Raw genomic sequence first — 20,870 nt, 5'->3', positions numbered from 1 at the left:
TCAAACGGATGAGGGAGTAGCCTCAAGGAGGGTCACACAAGGAGAGCTGACAGGGAAGCCCAGATCCTAGAGACGGAGCAAAGCCCCCTGTGGAGGAACGCCGCTGCCCGCACAGCGGGGACAGGAGGACGCAGCACAGCTGCCGCCACAGCAGGCCCGTCTGCACGGAGGGAAGCCGCCAGGGACAGCGCTCCGAGCGCTGGCCGCGCACCTGTCACCATGGGAGGGTACACAGTAGGTGGGGTGTCCCTGACGAGAGAGGAGCAAGTCCTCCAAAGAAAGGACCACCAGCTGCGCACACAAGTGCTTGCCCAGGGTGTCAGGGTGGGGAAGAGGGTGGGGAAGAGGGTGGGGAAAAGGGTGGGGATGGGAGCAGAGAAAAGGGGGAGGGCCAAGGCTGGTGGGCACCCAGCCCAGCCCTGCCCACCTCCAGCCCACCAAATCACTCTCCAGGAGCAGTCACCCCAAGCCCCTTCAGGGCATGGTCCTCCCGAGCATCCCAGGATTCCAGCCTGTGACATTCAGGGTCATCTGAGAGAGGCACCCACTCCCTCTGGACGGATATGGCCAAAGTCAACCCCAAGGCTAGGCCAGACCTGCCCACTCCTGTCCCCTCAGGGCGTGGCACACAACAGGGGCCCACAGCAGAGGGGCCCCACTGCTGGTGGAAACGGCGATCCCTGTCCAATGCTGCCCTGTTAGCACATCCTCAGGGAGCATTCCCGGGAGAAGCTGCTGCACTGAGAGGAGTCCAGGCCCACCTTCTGCCCCCAGTCCCAGATCTGCCCTGGGAGCCCAGCCAGGGCTATGGATGGTCAGACCCCCAGGAGGGAACTCACAGCCAAGAGCAGAAACCCTTGCCGGTTGTACCCCACAGAGCCGGCCAGCAAAGGTTCGGATGAGGAGAGCAGCACAGGAAAGTGAAAAGTCCAGCAGACCACACAGCAAGCGGGCAGAGCCCCAGCTTCCTAAACTGCATTGACCACTGGGCCAGGATCCTTGCCCCTCCTGACCCACCTCCCCCTTCTCGGCCTTGCTGTGCAGCCAGCAGGCTGCCTGCGTGGACATTATCAAGGGCTTTTAGGGCTGCAGGGAGGGAGAAGAGGTCAGGGACGTTTCCCCCCCACCCCGTGGGGTCCTGTGGCCTCCACCTGAGATCACTGCTTCTGTCAAGTCGGCCCTCCCTGTACTCCTCTTCCCAGGTCCCAGCGACCACCCTTCTTCCAGCGGTCCGTTACTACTCAGGGTTCTCTACACTCTGCTCCATGTTGGTAAATCATCCCCTTATTAAACCCTCCTCAGACAGTCCTAACCTGAGTGTCTCTCCTGTTTCCTGCTGAGACCCAGAGTGATGGGACTGCCTGCCCTGGATTTCCAGGGGTACCCCGGGTTGCAGAAATAAACCTGCCGCTCCACCAGCAGGCCTGGCTCTGGTTTGGAGGCTTGGGCTGACCGATGCATTCCCCACATCCCCCTCCTACCTTGGGTCCCAGCCGAGGATGAGGCCATGCTCCGCTGGCCTTCTGTCTGCTGCAGCCCACTGGCCGGCCTTCCAGGGTTCCGAGTCTTAGTGGTTCAGGCCAGAGCCTCATTCCCCAGGGCAGTCCTCCTTTATGACTTCACCCACTGAAGTCACCAGGGAGACAATGCCGAATGTTCCACCCCAGAGTCTTGGCCTCTAGGAGGCAGGCCAGAGGACTCTCTGTCCACAGTGTAAATGAGGACGCCGCTGGCCCATGTCCTGCAGGGATGTAGAGGGCAGCCTCAGGGGCACTGGGTGCTCCCAGCACCATGGATGATGCTGCCGTCCTCAAGCGACGAGGCTACATCATGGGAATCAATTTGGGAGAGGGCTCGTATGCTAAAGTCAAATCTGCTTACTCTGAGCGCCTGAAGTTCAACGTGGCGGTCAAGATCATCGACCGCAAGAAAGCCCCCACAGACTTCCTGGAGAAGTTCCTTCCCCGGGAAATTGAGATTCTGGCCATGCTAAACCACCGCTCCATCATCAAGACCTACGAGATCTTTGAGACCTCCGACGGCAAGGTCTACATCGTCATGGAGCTCGGGGTCCAGGGCGACCTCCTTGAGTTCATCAAGACCCGGGGGTCCCTGCAGGAAGACGATGCGCGCAAGAAGTTCCACCAGCTGTCCTCAGCCATCAAGTACTGCCACGACCTGGATGTTGTCCACCGAGACCTCAAGTGTGAGAACCTTCTCCTCGACAAAGATTTCAACATCAAGCTGTCTGACTTTGGCTTCTCCAAGCGCTGCCTGCGGGATGACAGCGGCCGACTGACAATGAGCAAGACCTTCTGTGGGTCGGCGGCGTACGCGGCCCCTGAGGTGCTTCAGGGCATCCCCTACCAGCCCAAGGTGTATGACATCTGGAGCCTAGGCGTGATTCTCTACATCATGGTCTGCGGCTCCATGCCGTATGACGACTCCAACATCAAGAAGATGCTGCGCATCCAGAAGGAGCATCGCGTCAACTTCCCGCGCTCTAAGCACCTGACGGGCGAGTGCAAGGACCTCATCTACCGCATGCTGCAGCCGGACGTCAACCGGCGGCTGCACATAGATGAGATCCTCAGCCACTGCTGGGTGCAGCCCAAGGCCTGGGGCCTGTCCTCTGCAGCCATCAACAAGGAGGGGGAGAGCTCTCGGGCCACCGAGCACCCGTGGACTCCTGAGCCCAGCTCCGACAAGAAGTCTGCCACCAAGCTGGAGACCCGGGAAGAGGCCCGGCCCAAGGCCTGGGCGGAGACAAGACCTGAGGAGGAGGCACTGGCAGTGCAGGTGTTGAAGCAGTCAGAGGCCATGGGCCTCACCAGCAAGCAGCCCAGCAAGGAGATCAAGGAAGGGGCCCCCCCGCAGCCTTCAGAGACACACACCTAGTCAGCTCTCGCGGCCCAGGGGGCCGGCAGAAAATGAGTTAGAGTTCATGGCCTCAAGCCTGAGCTCCAAAGAAGCCAAGGGACAAGCCGAGAAGGAAGACAGTCCCAGATGAGCCGCTATTTTCGTCAGTTTCTTCCCCCTCCCTTTGACCTTGGTAACTCATGTGGCTAAAGAAGCAATAAATCACTATATTACTGCAGACCCCGAGGTCGGTGTCTTTGCCCTGCGGGCTTTGGTCGCCCAGGGAGAGGATCCTGCACTCCCCCCGCCCCAACTCTCAGACCGTGCTGCGCTTCACCTCCCGCTTGGGCAAACACAGCCCTGTGTGCCCAGCCCTGACCATGACCTCAGGCCCTGGACCGGAGCAAAGCTGAGTAAGGAAGACATTGCTTCAAGAGGGAGGCCCATGAGTGTGATGCTGGTCTGGAGAGGAGTACGAAGAGCAGGTGGCTGCGGGCAGAGGAGGGCTGGGAGGCGGGGGCCTTCCCCACGGGGCCTGGGTCCTCAACAGCCCCACAAGGCTGCCGGTGGGGAGAACCTGTAGAGGCAGGCAGACCAGCCTCCCTCGAGCCCCTCCCCGTGGGCAGCTCTTTCTGCTCTGGCTCCAGGGTCCCCCATGTCCTGCCAGCACCCAGTTCCCGACAGCGCCCTGAGTCATGCCGCCTCATGGGCATCCCCTGGCAGCAGGGGCCCTGCTACATGGCCAGCCCCTCTCCAGCCTGCATGTCCCGCAGTCACTGTGTGGTCTGAACACATCTTGTTCCCCTCTGGTCCCAGTCTCTCCCAGGGGTGACGCTCCTGCCAAAGCAGGTAAGTGGACACTGGCGAGCAGGAGGGCACAGGCGTCCTTCGCACACGTGCCTGGCCTGCGGCCATGGTATCTGCAGAGGGAGCAGGCCCGCGTGCGCATCGCCGGCTGCTGGGCACTGCGGGGCCCGCCGTGCCGGTTCTCACGCTGTCCTCACCCTGGTTGTGCCGCGGCAGCTGCTTTCTCCTCCTGATCTGCACGTGCGCCTGACAACCTTGCATGAACCTGTGGGTTTAACACATAAAGAGAACAAGAGCCTTCAGGCTCGCCTCTCCTTCCGCCCCTGCTGGTGTCTTGGGAGACGTGAGGTCCAGTGAGTGCCCCAGACGTGGCCTCTGCCTGACTCCTCCGTCTCCCCGCAGCCACCTCCACACATCCTGTGTCCCCAGAGCTGCGCATCCCCATGTGTCAAGGCTCAGCCACCACCTAGGCCCCTGTCCTTGTTCTCCCATCGCCGCCCATGGTGGCCAGAGCCCTCCTTCTGCACCCAGTCTGGCTCCCACTGCCTGCGGGAAGGATCCCCACACCTAGCCCTTGAGGTCCTCCCAGGTCTGGCCTCCTCTTGGCCTCCCAGCCCCCTGCCATGTGCCATAGCCCTGCTTGTGGACGCAGCCCTGCAGCCCTGCCCATCTCTCCAGGTTTGGCCAAGGGGCCACGGCCTCCACACACAAAGCCTTCTGGGGGCCTCTGCCAGGGCAGGCCTACGAGTGCCCAGGGCCCAGGACAGAACCGCTGCAGAGTAGTCCTGGAGGACCCGGGAGCCCAGAGTCACACAGCTCGCCTAGCAGTAGAGTGGAATTCCAGAGCCCATGGGGCCAGCGGGGGTGGCGACGTCCCAGGAGGCTTGTGAACCTCCTCCGTCATCAGTGAGGTCACTGGGGCAGAGGGCAGCGTGATGCAAGGGGGCCTGGGAGCGACTCATTGCAGCCCAGCCCGGAGGCAAGCCTGGGCAGGAGGGACCTCAGGAAGGTGCACCTACTGTGTGCTTTACAGGTGGGGAGATGGCTCAGAGAGGGTGGGGCAACTGCCAGAAATCACACAGTGCGGAGCAGAGGCCCAGGTGCGTGATGCCGGGTGGCCTTAGATGCCGGGCTACTCCTGTGAGCTATTCCACTGCACATGGCCTGGGCTTAGACCCTTTCAGCCCCTTGATCCCGAAGCTTTAGGATCAAGACCCTCAATGTGGCCTCCGTGCTCCCTCCCGCCCCCGCATGCTCTCACTATGCATGACCTCACCACGCTGATGCGCTGACCATCACACGCACTGCAGTCCCCGTCCTCCTCCGTGTGGCCTGACCTCAGACCTCAGCCTTCCAGCCTCCCTGAGTCCAGCCCCAGCTCTCTGACCTCACAGCTCCATATCCCTGTGTCACGGCCCAGCCGCAGGGCATTCATACTGTGGGTGACAACCTCCCTGGCCTCCGGGCTCAAAAAAAGCAAGGTTCTGTTCATGTCACCCAGGGCCTGAGGCTGACCCTCGAATGCCATGGAGTGGAGAAATAGAGGCCAAAGCTCCGCAGGGGGCGTCCCAGGGTCTGCAGGTCTGGGACCCACAGGCCCGTAGCCAGGAGAACCCTGAGCCCCCATCCAGTCTAACATCCCCCCAACCCAGTGCACCAGCAGCCCCTGCCCCTGCGTGCACATCCTGGGCAGAGCCGCCCGCTCCACGCCTGGCAGGTCCGCTGGCACATGCCTCCTCCATCCATGTCCCCCAAGAACCAAGGAGGCCACACTGTCTTGGGCAAGGGCGGGTGTGGAGGAGCAGAACCCACAACAAAGGGGAAAGCAGGCGGTGGGGACGGCCAAGAGGGCAGACGTGCAGGGTGCTCCCGACAGAGACCTGGGGGCGAGGGAGACAGGTGGGGATGGTTCCTGGCTTCTGGGGCCTGACCTGGGGGCCTCGCAGCTGGCCCCTCTGTGACACAAAGGAGTGAAGTTCTGGTCATTTCTACCAAATCCCCCAGGAGAAAGGCAGGCATCAGCCCAGTCACTCCCGCTGGCATCTGGACCCGGCTGCCCTGCGCTGAGATCTTCCACACAGACCTCCTGCCAGGGAGCTCTCCACGCTCCAGGTGTGTCCGTCCATGCGCTGTGCTCCGGCCAGGACAACACACCTGTCGGCACCTGGGGGAGCCCTGCTGATCCCCTGCATGCGGGTTCCACAGTCACTCCCACCCACCCACCCACAAACAGGACTTCCTCTCCCCCAACCCCCGGAGAACTGAGCACACACACGGCACGCCTCCTGTCCTGGCAACGCGCTACAGAGGACAGACAAGTGGACAGCAGGGCTTGCGAAACACCCGAGGAGATGCTACAGGAGGCCCCGTTTCCCAAAGCAAGAACAAAAGGGTTTCCACGTTGTTTCCAGGGGTAAAGACAGTCTGAGATGCAAAGATGTGCCCTCCCAGGGTTCCAACAGCTCACAAAGGTCCCAGCGACATAATTCAGGATCCCCCCTCACCCAGGTGCTTGCTCTTCACTGTCAGTGCTAGGGGTGCTGCCGTCCCCCAAGACCCCTGGGACCGCAGCACCAAGGCTCCACCTGAGGCCCCGCCCACTCACTGGCCAACGCACCAGAACCCAGTCTCCCTCTGTTGCCGGTCCCCCTCCCCGTGGGCCTGCCTGGTCCAGCCTCCCCGTGCCTGGCCACAGGCGCTAGCCTCTGCTCACCCCAAAGCCCCTTCCCTATGTGCTCTTCCAGGACCCATCTTAAAATGGGACTTGGGTTCTGGCTGCTCCTGCCCCGGGACCTGCAGCAGCTGTCCCCCCACCCTCTCCTCCACCTCCTCCTAACTCTGGGACTCAGCCATTCTCAGAACGGCCTTCCCTCCCCCACGCCCTTCCCTGCCTGGACCTATCACCACCACCACCCATCCCGGAACGTGCATCTGCCAGCCCACTGGGGACCGGGCCGCCGGGCTGGGCACTCACAGCCTCTGAGCTGCCCTCTGCCCCAAGCACACCCTGCTCGCCGTCACAGCACTGACCCACCCCCACCCCACCCCCGCTCCCCGGACAGCTGGTCTTGTCTCCCAGGCTTGGAACCACCACCAGCCTGGCCGGACCAGGGAAGTCCCTCCCCAGCACGGCAGGTTCCGAAGACACAGCCCCCGAGGGGGTGCTCATCACACCTCAAAGAAGGGTCAGGAAATTGGCCCTTGTGGGACAGAGGCCATTGCAGAGTCAGTCCCCACATCCAGGAGAGAGAAACGGGCGTGGGGCCCACATGCTGGCTGGACCTGGGCGGTCCCCTGGGCCTGACTCGGGACAGTGCAGCACAGCGAGGAGGAAGAGCAGTGAGGGTCACCACAGTCCTGGGCGCCAGCTTCCTTCCAGCAGGCAGGGAACAGGACTCCTGCCAGGCCAGCCTGACTTCCAGGGCTCCAGGGCCTGTCCCCGGCCAGTCCCCACTCCGGGCAGCCTGGCTTTATGACTTCACAGGCTGAAGTCATGTAGGGGGACAATGCTGGGTGTTCCACACCTCCAAGTGCAGGCCCAGACCGGCCAGACGGCTTCCCACAGTGCAAACGAGGACAATGCCTGCTGGCCCAGGTTGGGAGGGGATGTAGAGGGCAGTGGCGCCAGACGCTCCTGGCACCATGGATGATGCCGCAGTCCTAAGGAAGAAGGGTTACATCGTGGGCATCAACCTGGGCAAGGGCTCATACGCAAAAGTCAAATCCGCCTACTCCGAGCGCCTCAAGTTCAACGTGGCCGTCAAGATCATCGACCGCAAGAAGACTCCCATGGACTTTGTGGAGAGATTTCTTCCCCGGGAGATGGACATCCTGGCGACTGTCAACCACCGCTCCATCATCAAGACCTACGAGATCTTTGAGACCTGCGACGGCCGTATCTACATCATCATGGAGCTCGGAGTTCAGGGCGACCTACTCGAGTTCATCAAGTGCCGGGGGGCCCTGCACGAGGACGTGGCACGCAAGATGTTCTGGCAGCTGTCCTCAGCCGTCAAGTACTGCCACAACCTGGACGTCGTCCACCGAGACCTCAAGTGTGAGAACCTTCTCCTTGACAAGGACTTCAACATCAAGCTGTCAGACTTCGGCTTCTCCAAGCGCTGCCTGCGGGACAGCAGTGGGCGCATCATCCTCAGCAAGACCTTCTGTGGGTCGGCGGCGTACGCGGCCCCTGAGGTGTTGCAGGGCATCCCCTACCAGCCCAAGGTGTATGACATCTGGAGCCTGGGCGTGATCCTCTACATCATGGTCTGTGGCTCCATGCCCTATGATGACTCGGACATCAAGAAGATGCTGCGCATCCAGAAGGAGCATCGCGTCAACTTCCCGTGCTCCAAGAACCTGACAGGCGAGTGCAAGGACCTTATCTACCGCATCCTGCAGCCGGACGTCAACCGGCGGCTGCGCATCGACGAGATCCTCAGCCACTCATGGCTGCAGTCCCCCAAGCCCAAAACCGTGTCTTTGGCCTCCTTCAAGAGGGAGGGTGAAGGCAAGTACCGGGCTGAATGCAAACTGGACACCCAGCTGGGCTCGCGGCCCGAGCACTGGCCTGAGCACCAGCCCGACCACAAGCTGGGGGCCAAGACCCAGCACCAGCTGCTGGTGGTGCCCGAGAACGTGGACAGGATGGAGGACCGGCTGGCTGAGACCTCCAGGGCGAAGGACCATCACTTCACGTCTCCGGAGCCGAGGTGGGGAAGGCGAGCACCTAGCGGTGCGGAGGGCCTGGGGGGCATGGCGTGGTGAGCACCCCGTAAGCTAAGTAGGAGGTAGAAGCTGAAGAAGGCACAGGTGCAAGAACGAGTAAAATCCGTCAATTAAACCATTATTTTGATTACATTCTATTAGCTTTCTTCCACTTAGTAGCAAAGACGTTAAATCCTGACCACCAAATAAACCACAGAGTGTATGCAGCAGAGAGGCCTCGAGGAGTCATTTTTTCTAGGACTCAGCACTCCCCTCCCTGCGGCGCAGGGGATCTGGAGTGGGGGCCAGGCCTCATGGGCAAGGACTCCGCGGCCGCCCGCCTGCCAGGCCCCCACGTGCCTCCCGACCCTGCCCAGCCCCCACTCAGGCAGCCCTTCCTCAACACCCCCCTCTCCCTTCATTCCCGCAGTTGGGAATGGGAGACCCCGAAGCCAAGAACTTCCAGTGGCATTCCCCCTGCCCCTATCCCCGCCAAGCAGCCCTCATGCTTTATCAGCCATCACCCCCATCCCCGCCAGGTGGTCAGCACCTGGTCTTCTGTGGCCTTGCCTGGACAGTGCCCCACATCTCCTTCACACCCACCCAGACCTCCACCCCCTACTTGCTGGGGGCTCCCTCAGGGCCAAACCCACCCTTCTCTATGGAGAATAAAGCACCCAAAGCGGCCCTTTCCTGACCCTGGACAGTCCCAGCACCGCCCCCTTGGTGGGGCACAGGGCACAGCCAGGACTTGGCTCCCAGGAACTTGCAGGACTTCCCTGAGGAGGAGCGCAGGCCAGCTGGTGCCCAGGCAGCCTCCAGGGAGCATGAGGATGGCCCACTGCAGGGTGCGCGTGCTCAAAGCGTGAGGGGTTCCCATCTGAGCAGACCCCAGGCTGCCTCTCTGAGCACAACCCGACCCCACCTGAGGCCTAAAGAGCCTGTCTGGGAGCCAGCCCACCTCCCTGTGAGGAGCTGGCCCCAAAACTTCCGGGGTCAGGCACCAACACCCTCAGGCCCGGAGGCAGGTGCCCGCCCATGGTGCCCACAGCGCTCTCGGGTCCAAGTGGAGCCCAGTCCCACTGCTTGTGACACTGTGGCCCAGGTTGCTGTTACATGGGCGTCTCACTGGTGGGGTGACAACGGGGTGAGGCCGGCAACCCAGCAGCACGTGGCAGGCAGGGCCTGAAGCCCCGAGCAAGGGAGGGAGGGGACATGGGGACGGCCCTGCCCACCTGAGCTGGAAGCCAGGTGCTTGGGAGGTGATGGCTGAGGCCACTGGGAAGGCGCCTCCCACGGGAGCAGCCTCACATGCAGGACCCGTGCAGCTGCATCACCAGCAAACCACGCAGGTCAGGCCTGGCCAGGGAGGCTGTGGACCTGGGCCCAGAGCCCGGGTGAACCTGGCAGCAGGAGGACCAGGGACCAGCTCTTCATGCAGGAAAACCTGGGGCACAACTGCCAAGGGCTCTGCCCTCCCCAAGGGCGGACCAAAGGGCTGTGAGCTCAGCTCAGAGGCAGGTCCCCAGCCCTGAGGGCACCACCGGAAGCAACGCAGGCAGCAGCAAGAAAGGCTGGACACCCTAACCCTCCGAGGGTCACCACCAGCAGCCTCCTCCCGGGAGGGCCGCAGTCCTGAGTGCAGGATGCAGGTGCAATGCAGGCATGAGGGCGACCCCAGGGTGCACAGGCCACAGGGCGGAGAGGCAGCCCCGCTGAGCTGTAGGTATTCTTTAATGAGGATTAAATAGGAACAGGCTGGGGTTTGATAGAAAAGCATGTCAGCAAGGCCCTGGGATGCTCCCCAAGGCCACAGGGCATGTCCTGTGCCAGCCCAGCACGTGTCTCCTGGGTCTCCTGGGATGTTCGCTGCTTCGGGCTCAGGCCTGGGTCCCCAGAAAGCCATAGTCCTCTCCTGGGCAGAGAGCTGCCCTGAGGGCTCCATGAAGCTCCCACGGGCCCAGCCCAGGACGGACTAGAAGAAGTCCGAGGCTTTGCGCCGGGCGGGGAGCTGCAGCAAGTTGTCCGTGATGCAGGCCGGATCCTGGCTGAGGGGGGTGTGTGTGGCAGAGCCAGGAGCCGGTGTGCTCGTCGGGGTCTGGGGCCCGCCGGCTGGGGTCTTGAGGTGGGTAGAGCGTGCTGGGGACGGTGTGTAGCTGGCACGCAGGGCCCGGTCTGTGTACTTGCTGGCCGTCCTGCTCACGAGGCGCTGCAGGGCTGGGGACATGGCTGGGCTCAGGCCTTTGGGGGTGAGGCTGCAGCGGAAGGACGGGGTGGGTGAGAGGCAGGATTAGGCCCGACCAGGCTCCCCCTGCAGCAGGGTCTCCCTTGGCCTCACAGGAAGGCTCCCGGGAGATGCGTGATCATTCTGGGTGGGAACCTGGATGGCCTGGCCCAGACAGTGAGCCCGAGCCTGCGGTCGAGGGGTGTGGCTCCCTCGGCTGAGGGGCTGCAGTGGACCCCAACCCTCTCCGAGGGCAGTGATAACACCGACTCCACGGGGTGGACAGGAGCTCAGTGGGGACGACGGGCCTAAAGGCGCCCCGCAGGTACGCGGGAGGAGGAGGCTGTGCACAAGGTGGAGAGGGCACCGCTCCAGCCAGAGGGACGGCCACAGGCCCCGGCCCTGAGAGCACCCACTGCAGGGGCCGGGCCACCCTCACCTGGCTAGGTTCTCCGTCGCCCTCCGCAAGGCCTCCTGCTTCTTGGCCCGGTTCTTGGCGGCAGCCTCGTTGGCCATCTTCAGCCCCAGACGCTCCCTGCGGCCCGGCTCCAGGATCTAAAAGACAGCAGGCGTGGGGGGGCTGGGCCACTACCCAGCCAGGGAGTCCTTGCCGCGGAGGCGCCGGCCTCTTCCCGTGGCCCCTGCGGTCCCAACAGCCCACCATCACTGCCCCTGAAAGCCCCCAGCCAGCCTGAGCTGCCCACCCGCCCAAGGCCCGCCTGGGTTCTTCATGAAGCCGGCACTGCCCGGTCAGGCACCTGTGACCCCCTTCCAGGAAAAGGGCCTGTTTCAATGTTTTCGTCTGACTGCCAGGGTGTACCAGCCTCTGCGTTTCCATAGAGAACTTCAAGAAATGTATCGTGGGCCTGTCTTTCTGTTTGTTTGTTTTAAAGATTTGTTTATTTAACTTTATTTTCTTTTTGGTTGCGTCAGGTCCTAGTTGTGGCACACGGGATCTTCGTTGAGGCATGGGGGATCTTCATTGTGGCACACGGACTTCTCTCTAGTTGTGGCATGCGGGTTTTTCTCTTCTCTAGTTGTGGCGTGCAGGCTGCAGGGTGCGTGGGCTCTGTAGTTTGCAGCACGCGGGCTCTCTGGTTGAGGTGCGTGAGCTCAGTAGTTGTGGTGTGTGGGCTTAGTTGCCCCGCAGCATGTGGGATCCCAGTTCCCCAGCCAGGCATCTAACCCGCGCCCCCCGCATTGTAAGGCGTACTCTCCACCGCTGGACCACCAGGGAAGTCCCTGGGCCTGTCTTTCTATTGGTTTTTTGTTTCCTTTCTCACTTGCAGGAGTTTCATCTATGTTGGCTACGTTAACGTACACCGTTCAGATTTCTCTTCAGTTATCTGCTTGTAGTTTTACTTTTGACGTTTTCCGCTGTACTCGGGGTTGTCATCTTCCCGTAGCGCGATGCAGCCCCGACTCCCTTCGTGATTTCTCCCTTTGCTGTCGTGTTTAGAAAGCCTTTTTGCCTCAACATCACGTTAAACGTCGACCGGTATGTTATTCTGAGGTTTAACATTTGCTGTTTTAACATTCAACTTTTCCATCTTTCCGGAACTCATCCTGCTGTGCACACTGAGGGCCTGGCTTGTTACCCTAGCTCCACACACTCAGCACGGTGCCCCAAATCCTGCCTGGGCGCTGGGACCAGGCTCAGGCCTGACCCACCTGCCAAGGGTGGCTCACTTCAACGCCTGACGGCACACATCCCCCTGCAAGTTTTTCTCGGCTGTCGCCGCATCCCAGGCTGAGAACCAAGGTGCCCGGGCCCTGCGCACGCTGTCTGGCCGCGCATCACCCCTGCACTGGGGAAGCACCCGCCCCTCGGCCACCAGGTTTCTGCCGCACAGGTCTGTGCTTTCTCTCCAAGCCAGTCGCTCCTATGATCGTATGTTTCTGTTCCTACAGTGACTGACACTTTTTCCTTTGCATTCCACATCGGTGCTGGCTGTGTTTAAGGAGACCCGTGACCCTGTCCCCTCTGCAGACCTATGTGAATTCCAAATTCCATGCCCCATTCTTTGGGGTTACAAAGCAGATGACGTGACCCTGCAGCCTTCAGCCTCTGTGGCACCACCCACCTCTGCCACCAGCAACCCCCCCCCAGCACCCGACAGTACGCACAAGGCTCTGGGGACATCCCCCACTTCCCCCACAAACCACACCCATCACTCAGTTTCCCCACAAACTGTGTGCAGACCAGGGACCTGCCTTCCCAATGTCGCTCTGGGGCCCCACCTGCCTGCCAGTTCGCTGGCGCCTTCCCAGGCCACCCCATCCCTACAAACCACCTGCCACCCAGCCCCCTCGCCTGCCTTTCTGGCCCACAAAAGGCCTTCCTCCTGGGCTCCAGGCCTTGTGAATCTCAACTGTGACTGCTTATGACACCGGGCTGGGGGCACCTGATCTGGTTCTCTCGTAACCAGAGGCCTCTCTCTGCAAGGACACAGCCCTCCTGAGGACACAGCCGCATCCCACGGACACTAGGATTCTGGGACCCTTCCCACCCTCAGGCTGCAGCACAGCAGGAGTTCCTAGCCCACCTGAGACCGCCCCTCATCTCTAAACAGCCCCATCCTCCGGGCCTGCAGGCTCACAGCGGCCCCAGCAGCTCCCTGCCTTGGTGCTTCGAACACCCCCGCCCCAGTCTCTCCCCCAACCCAGTCACCCGCCCACGCCTGTCCTCAGTGCCCGGTCCTACGTGGAAGTGCAGTGCTTGCCCAGGTGTACAGCCCATCCGCTGTGCACGGAGCTATGGGTGCTCAGGAGGCCCTGCGTCCACCCGTGCTGCTCCCACCGTGACCCACCTTGAAGGCTGGCCCTGGCGTCCTGTCCACGTAGGGCGTTTCAGATCCTTCAACTCTCAAGGGCGTGTTCTCGACCTCCCCCCAGGTCATCAGTGGGGACTCGTTCACACCTGCAGATGGAGAGCCCACAGCCAGCTCAGGCCTGGGACCTGGATGCGGGTCACAGCTCACAAGCACCAAGGCCAGCAGCTGCCCTCTCTCCTTCCCAGGACCAGAACCCGGCACTTCTGACCTCTGGGAGGGAAACATCAAGGCCAGCCCATGCCCCTGCACCGTGGGGTTTAGCCTGGGGTAGGGGGCTTCGCAGAGAAGCTGGGCTGGGTGAGTTAGACCCCCATCCTAGCACAGGGCCAGCGGGCCCCCGGAGGACAGTCACAGGACCCTGCTGCAGGGAGGAGACCCAGGGCCTTCCAGGGCTCCCAAACCTCCCAGGATCCTGGGAAAACCGATGGCCCTTGCCATGGCCCTTGCCATGGCGCAGCCACCAGTGTCGCTGGACGCAGAGAGAGAGCAGGTGTGCCCAGGAGGCCACCCCGAGTCTCATGCGCCTGCTGTGATCTCTGGGCTTAGGTTTGTGAGCACCGCACACCTGCTGACGTGAGACCCAGAACTAGGAAAAACTACCCAAGACTGACAGGGACACCCAGCCCAGGCCAGTGGCACAAGGCGGGTGGCCTGAGGGAAGCGCACATGGCCCTGTACGACCCCTCAGGACCGTCCTGCCCACCTGCACGAGCCAGGCATGGCCCCTGGAGGCCCAGGTGCACCCAGTCTCCTGCAGACTGAGCTTGGCTTCCATATGCAGGATGCCTGCCCAGAGGCTTCCCTGGTGCCTCAATGATTAAGAATCCATCTGCCAACGCAGGGGACATGGGTTCAAGCCCTGGTCCGGGAAGATCCCACATGCCGTGGGGCCACTAAGCTTGTGTGCCACAACTACTGAGTCTGCGCTCTAGCGCCCGCGAGCCACAACTACTGAAGCCCATGTGCCACTACTACTGAAGCCTGCGTGCCTAGAGCCCACACTCCACGACAAGAGAAGCCACCGCAATGAGAAGCCCATGCACCGCAATAAAGAGTAGCCCCCCCCCAAAAAAAAAAGAGTAGCCCCCACTCTCAGCAACTAGAAAAAACCCGCGTGCAGCAGCTAAGACCCAATGCAGCCAAAAATTAAATAAATGAATAAATAAATAAATAAATAACATTTTTTTAAAAGGCCGCCTGCCCAGCACCCGCTGGACTTACTGGCCTCCCCCCAGATCCCCTCTGCCTGCTCACCAGGCCAGTCTGTCCCGCTGAGCTCAGGGCGAGCCACAGGAACCACCCAGCTAGACCAGCTAGTCCAGCTGGCCCCACACGTCCCAGGTCAGGCCTGTCTGAGAGCCCAGCCACCCACAGCCCTGTTCGGCCCTGGCACAGATGGGACCCTGGGCCTGAGTCACATGAGGCATGGTGCAGACCCAGGGGAGTGCCAGGAGTGCCAGGCCAGATGGGCCGCCCACCTCCCCCAAGGCCGTCCTACCAGCGGGCGTGTGTCTTACCAGGGGCAGGAGAAGGCGTGGCAATGAATCCAAATCCGCCCACGCGAGGGGACTCCTGGGGGATAAGCTCCTTGCCATCCGGGCCCACCTTGCCCTGTTTGTGCTAGAGCGAGAGGAGAGGTGGTGTCAGGGGCCTAGGCCGTCCCCGCTGGCTGACGGGCAGAGGCTGCACACCCCCCTTCCTGGGTGCAGACCCAGGGGAAGCGAGGTGGACCCTGGCCCTTGCAAGGACCTTGAGGACCCATCAGAGCAGCAACCAAGCAAGGAAACACCTCCGCCTTCCATGCCGAGCCACACCTGACATGCGTCACCTTCAGGGGCTACTGACTTCAGGGCCCTGCGGGGGGCTATGCTAACTGGGGCAACTGTGCTCTGATGGCTCCCACAAGGCACCTGTAAAAGCCTCCAAAACAGGCCCCCCACCTCCCACCTCCTCAACGCCATGACGGCCGGAGTCACTGCCCTGCAGTAAATCCGGGCTCAGGAACCTCTGCTGTCCGCCACACCGAGCCCAGCCCACCCCACGGGAACTGGCACAGACCTGACCCACAGAACGTGTCTGACTGAAGCCTCCACAAATGGAGAAGAGACTCAGACCCCGCCACATTGGGACCCAGACACACCCCCACCACCGAGCCCTGCTGAGCCCAAGGACAGTCCTAACGTATGGGGGTGGCCAGGACCAGAAAGGCGAGGATGCCCATTCCACCCCGCTGGCCCGGTCCCTCACCTGGGCGTTGAGGGCAGCGGCCTGCTGCAGCTGGGACCTGCTGAGGGCCTGGCTAAAGGGGTCCCTGAGGAAGCGGGTGTTCTTATGCACCACCTGCCGTGGCTTCTTAAAGAGCTGCTCTTCATCAGGAACGCCTGGCAGTGGGAGCAGAATCACCTCAGCGTCAGGGTGAGCAGGCCCCCTGCCCCTTGCTCAGGGCCTGAGGGAGAGGAGCTGGTTCCCCACGGAGCACAGCCTGAATTCAGCTGGGGGAGCCACACGACCGCGCAGACTCCGCAGGTGAACCTGCCTGCCCTGAAACGGACCGGGACCCCCAAAGGCCCAGAGTACAAGGGGCACAGTCACACACTCCCAAAAACCAATCCAAACCTCCGGCCCCAGCCTGCGCCCCCGCCCGGCCCGCCGCTCACCCTCTGGGTAGTACATGAGGGAGTTCTTGGCCTTGTACTTCCAGGTGTCCACACCAGCCTGGCCACTCTCCACGGCTTGGCACTCTGCCGACGGGAGCGCGAGATTATCCTTCTGCCTCTGCGTCATGGTGGGAGCACGGGTCAGGGAGGACCCCCGGCCCTGGGCCCTGGCCCCGGGGACTCCCACCCCGAGTGGGTACCGCTGACCCTGCACCAGGGCACCTTCTCAAACTCCTCCTCGGCCTGGTAGAGCCATGCGTGGCGCGCCCGGCTCTTCTCCTTGGCCACCTCCATGATCTCCTGGAAGGAGGCGTTGTCCTCACTTGTGTACCGGCTCAGGAAGACGTCCAGGCTGGGAAGGGGTTCCCTTTCCTCCTCCTCTGTGGCCTCTCCTGTGCAGGGGTGTGGGCAGGTGACATGAAACCATCATGTAGTCACTCGGTCCCAGGAACCCTGCCTCTGGTCGTGGGTCTGTCTGTGAGAACCCACACTGCCAGACAACACCCCCTTGGGGGGAATCAACTCCCCCAGCTGCCCAGGGAGCCCCCAGGGGCCCTTCTCAGCTGCTGCATAGCAGTGAAGAGTGCACTCTGACTCAGGCCGGGAGGGGGCGTCGGGCGTTAGAGCAGCACGATCACAGGGGGTCCTCCCACACCAAAACAGTGCCTGTCCTGTAGGTCCTGCCTCCAAAACCCTGGACTGTCCCCCTGTCCCTTATCCTGATTCCCTCCCTTCTTGGTATCTGTGCTACAGGGGGATGACTGTCACCTAAGCCTCGTGACCTGCTAGCGGACCTGATGGCAAGGACCCTGTATTATCTAGCAGTGGGCGGGTAGGCACCTAACAGGCACTGGGCCACACCCCGGGCCGCCCTGGCCGCTGTCAGGGCAGCCCGCTGAGGTGGTGCAGCACTGCATACAGCAGTGCAGATGCAGTGAGGACAACAGGGGAGGGCCTCTACTCCACCCCCTACCACCTGCCAGGCAGCGTGCAAAGCACTGTGCCTAAAAGGTCAAGACGAGTGTCAGAAAGGTGGGCACTCAGACCCCGTCCCGCCACCAAAAGCTCTGGGACCTGCAGAGGTTACTGCCCTCCTGAGCCTCAGTCCCCTCGCCTGCAACCGTGAACTACGTGGCGCCTACGCTCAGGTTACTCAGGGGATTCCTGCATTTACCGAAAAATAAGGGGGATTCAAAGGAAAGGAATCTGCCAACAGTCTGTGATTCTCGAGCCACATCGCAATGGAGAACCACGCTCTGAGGACACACAGGACGCGCTGTGACTGGCAGGAGGCTGGGTTCTGGAGCAGAAAACGTCACACATGTGCTCGCACAGGGCACCAGTGCCAGCGGAGCACACTGTGGATGCCACGCTAGTAGAGAGCAGCTCATGGCCATCTACACACATACATGTCCACCCCTGATGAAGCACCGACTGAGAGGAGGCCCACGGCACACTGTTCACAGGGCCCAAGATGCTCCTTCTGGGGAAGGCTCCCCAGAAAAGTCAGGATGAATCTTTACACTCCAGTAAGCGTGTTGGAGACCTGGAGGCCCAGGCACACCCTAGGTGCAGGGCATGCAGACGAGAGCAAAAGGACCTGCTTTTGTGGAGGGAGAAATGGTAAACAAACAGAAACGCCTTTTAAACTGGCGTGTCCTCCAGCAAGAAAACAGAGCCAGGTGGCAAATCACAGAGAACAGGGTGAGTGACTGCGCTGGGAGGTCAGGGAAGGTTCCCTGATAGGCAGCATCTGAGCAGAGATCTGAAGGAAGAGAAGGAGCAGCCATGCAGTCACCCACAGGGGGCGACCAGCTCAGGAGAAGCAAGTGCAGAGGCCCTGAGGCATCTGAAGGAAGCAGTGAGGGAAGGAGCCCCCGCCCCAGGCTCATGACGCCCCCCCGGACAGAGGTTGGTACAGTGAGCAGGCCAGCAAGAGGGGAGGCGAGATTCCCATGCCACGGAGGAGGGCTGGAGGCTCAGATGACCCCCATGTTTGGGAGCTGAACCCAGATCTTCTGCCTCTTAGACCCCATGGGTTGCCCTTTAAGGAGAGACCCTCAGGGACAAGAAACAGCCTTCCCCTGAGCACCCCAGGGCCCCACAGACAAGGTCCCCAGGCAAACCCAACAGCGTGAGGGAAATGGGGCGCTCACTCACCATCACCGTCCTCCAGGCTGTGGCCCCGACCTGGGGCCTTACTGCCCACCACCCCGGTGCCTGTGTGCACCTCAGGGGTTTCAAATGTGGCTGGAGTCACATCTGGGGGAAGAGAGGGGATGGGGATTGGAGGGAGCCTGAAGCAACAGTTCAGCGGGAGTCCCCTCCCGCCCCCCCACAGGACTCCTCTTACAGGGCGGAGGGGGCTCTCGGGACATCTTGCCCAGGGCAGAGCCAAACTTGATGGCGATCTGCCGCATCCGTTCCAGGTCTCCATTCTCCTCGGCCTCCAGGTACTCCTTCTGTGCCTGCAGCTTCTCCACATCAGGAAAGAAGTCCCTCTGGATAACCGTCTGGAGGCCCTAAAGGCGCGATCAGAACATAAGTCAGAGCTCCCGTCTGCCTCTCCTCTGCCACTCAGCCCACCGGGTACGTGTGAGGCCCCCAACCTCTGTCCAGACCAAGAATCCCCAGAACTTGGCGGAACGTAGTGCTGTAATTTTTTTTTCTTTTTTGGCCACGTCGTGCTGCTTGTGGGATGTGGGACCTTAGTTACTCTATCAGGGATTGAACCCAGGCCCTTGGCAATGAGAGCGTGGAGTACTAACCACTGGACCACCAAGGAACTCCCACTGGGTGCACTTTCAAAGCCTTCCCTCTCCCTCACTAACTGGTCAATTTCATTCTCCTTCACTGGCTCCACCTCCACACCAGCTGGACCAATGTGCGTGTTGCCACCTGCATTCCACCCATGATTTCCTATTTCCAGTCTGAATCCTTCACCGGGATGCCTTCAGCCAGTCATCCCACCACCAGCACTGGTGGAGATTCCCAGCTTCGCACCTCCAGCCAGACTTGCCCCTGCGCTGCACTTCTGTACACCCAGCCGCCCATTAACGCCATCTACCTGCACATCCCAGGAGCTTCCTAAACTTAACCAACTTCCTCCCAGTCCCGTGCCAGCTCCTCCTACTTCAAGGGCGGTGGGATGCCTACCCGCTCAATGATGCTGCCATAGTGGCAGCCCGTTTCCAGGACCCCCAGCCTTAACACTTGCCATTATCGCTCTCCAAGAAACCCTCTTTATCGCCATCCTCCCAAATTCCTACTTACCCTTTAATAGAACCTTGTTTCCCTGACACCCGCCACCCCCCAAGGCGTACAGACACATCCGCCCCTTCTGCTCCCTAACAGCAGGGACACCTCGCTCCACACTGTGCCTGTTCGTCCCCCTCGACTGTCCACATCCTGAGGGCAGAGACTCGGGCTGCTCCACCTTTGCGAGCGGACAAGAGCGTCGGTACCCAGGGAGCGACCCGGGGGGAGCGCGGGGTGGGGGAGCACGGGGCAGGGACGTGGCCTGGAAATCGCTGGCGTCCACGCCGAGTCCTACCTCGATGTACTCCTCCTCGTCCAGGACCCGCTGCCTGCTCGTCGGAGCACCGGCCTCTCCGGCGGCGCGCTTCCTCCGGGTCCCGGACGCCGCGGGCACCAGCACGGCCCGGACCGCAGGGCCAGGCGTCTCCATCGCTATCCCAGCACCGCCCCGGCGGCGCAGGCGCGGCGCAGGCCGGGGGCGGGGCGCTCCAACTGCGCAGGCGCCTGAAACAGCCCTACCAATGGGGTAACCGCGCGTTTCGAAGGCCGGCCCGCGCTCCGTATGACGTCGCCATGAGCCCTGAGCTTTATGGGAGTTGTAGTCTTCGTCCCGCCCTGCTCTTGTCTTTAGTATCTGGGCTGTGGGAGCTACGGGGCGCTGCGGTAGGGGCTAGGGGCATGTTGCTCCCGCTAGTCGTGAAAAATTAAAGCACTACGGAATTGGAAGTCTTGGAATTCCAATTTCTCTCAAATAATCAATATACGCTTCTATGTTATTTAAAAAAATACGCTTCCGAAATTTTGGTTATATATGTTTCAAACTTTTTATTCAAAGTTTATGCAAGAAAAGAAATGTCTGGTGCCTAAGTGCCAGAGTTGGCTTCCCAGAAGGCTAATCCTCATTGAAATGGACAAGAAAATTGTCTAAGCATTTCTCACGAAAGATCATGTCTTCCCAAAAGGTTGTAAATTATGTCAAACAATTTCTGCCCCAGAACGATTCAGTAAAATTCAGTGGGGACTCCATGGTATGATTCCTCCCCTTGTGGAGCTGACAGTTGAATGCAGAAGACAGACACTAACCAGATCAACCCACAAACAAGCATAACACAGCAGCGGGTAGGTGCAAAAAAAAAAAGAATCTTACCTAGGGGGCATCCTACCCAGGGGGCATCTTACCTAGCAGGCATCCTACCCAGGCTACCTAGGTGGTAGCCTACCTAGGGGACAGCCTACCTAGGGGGCAGTCAGGGGAAGTTCCCCAGGAAGGAAGTGGTTTCAGATCCAAAGGATGAACAGGCATTGAACAGGTGGAGGGGGAGAGCATGTGCAAAGTTCCAGTGGGAGGAGACCTTTGGATACACAAAGTGCAAGGAGCAGTGGGGTGGGAGCTGACGCCAGAGGGGCAGGGCCAGGCTGCACGGGGCTCGTGGGTCATGGGTCACGGGTCACGGCGAGGAGTTCTGTCTTTGTTCTGGGAGCAGTGGGAGCCCTGGGAGTGCTGTAGGCAGGGGAGAGGCA

General features: G+C 61.2%; 3 protein-coding genes across 5 annotated transcripts; 2 read left to right on the top strand and 1 right to left on the bottom strand.

The window, feature by feature from the left end:
• The first annotated feature begins 1,640 nt into the window (after positions 1 to 1,640).
• TSSK1B (testis specific serine kinase 1B) lies at positions 1,641 to 3,068 on the top strand. Its single transcript, XM_067699937.1, has one exon. The coding sequence runs from the start codon at positions 1,792 to 1,794 to the stop codon at positions 2,896 to 2,898; it is 1,107 nt and encodes a 368-aa protein (XP_067556038.1). The 5' UTR covers positions 1,641 to 1,791; the 3' UTR covers positions 2,899 to 3,068.
• Positions 3,069 to 7,308: 4,240 nt separating this feature from the next.
• Positions 7,309 to 8,402, top strand: TSSK2 (testis specific serine kinase 2). Its single transcript, XM_067699938.1, is given in 2 exon segments — positions 7,309 to 8,361; positions 8,364 to 8,402. Coding segments are annotated over 2 exon segments (1,092 nt in total).
• Positions 8,403 to 10,092: 1,690 nt separating this feature from the next.
• Positions 10,093 to 19,797, bottom strand: ESS2 (ess-2 splicing factor homolog). 3 transcript variants are annotated; one of them, XM_067699933.1, is made up of 11 exons: positions 19,645 to 19,797; positions 18,445 to 18,613; positions 18,252 to 18,353; positions 17,266 to 17,391; positions 16,314 to 16,483; positions 16,092 to 16,209; positions 15,682 to 15,815; positions 14,952 to 15,054; positions 13,411 to 13,520; positions 11,040 to 11,155; positions 10,093 to 10,631 (listed from the first exon to the last, which is right to left on the bottom strand). In XM_067699933.1, exons 1-11 carry the CDS (start codon positions 19,777 to 19,779, stop codon positions 10,352 to 10,354), a joined length of 1,563 nt encoding a protein of 520 aa, XP_067556034.1. In that variant the 5' UTR covers positions 19,780 to 19,797; the 3' UTR covers positions 10,093 to 10,351. The 3 variants fall into 3 exon arrangements, with proteins under 3 accessions (XP_067556034.1, XP_067556037.1, XP_067556036.1); XM_067699936.1 differs by lacking the exon at positions 15,682 to 15,815 and having other exon boundaries at positions 16,092 to 16,175; XM_067699935.1 differs by lacking the exon at positions 17,266 to 17,391.
• Positions 19,798 to 20,870: the final 1,073 nt, after the last annotated feature.

This window comes from Pseudorca crassidens, chromosome 12 (genome assembly GCF_039906515.1).
Source record: "Pseudorca crassidens isolate mPseCra1 chromosome 12, mPseCra1.hap1, whole genome shotgun sequence".
Classification (NCBI taxonomy): Eukaryota; Metazoa; Chordata; class Mammalia; order Artiodactyla; family Delphinidae; genus Pseudorca; species Pseudorca crassidens.
Note: the sequence above shows the minus strand (reverse complement) of the source record. Positions and strands in the feature narration are given on the sequence as shown.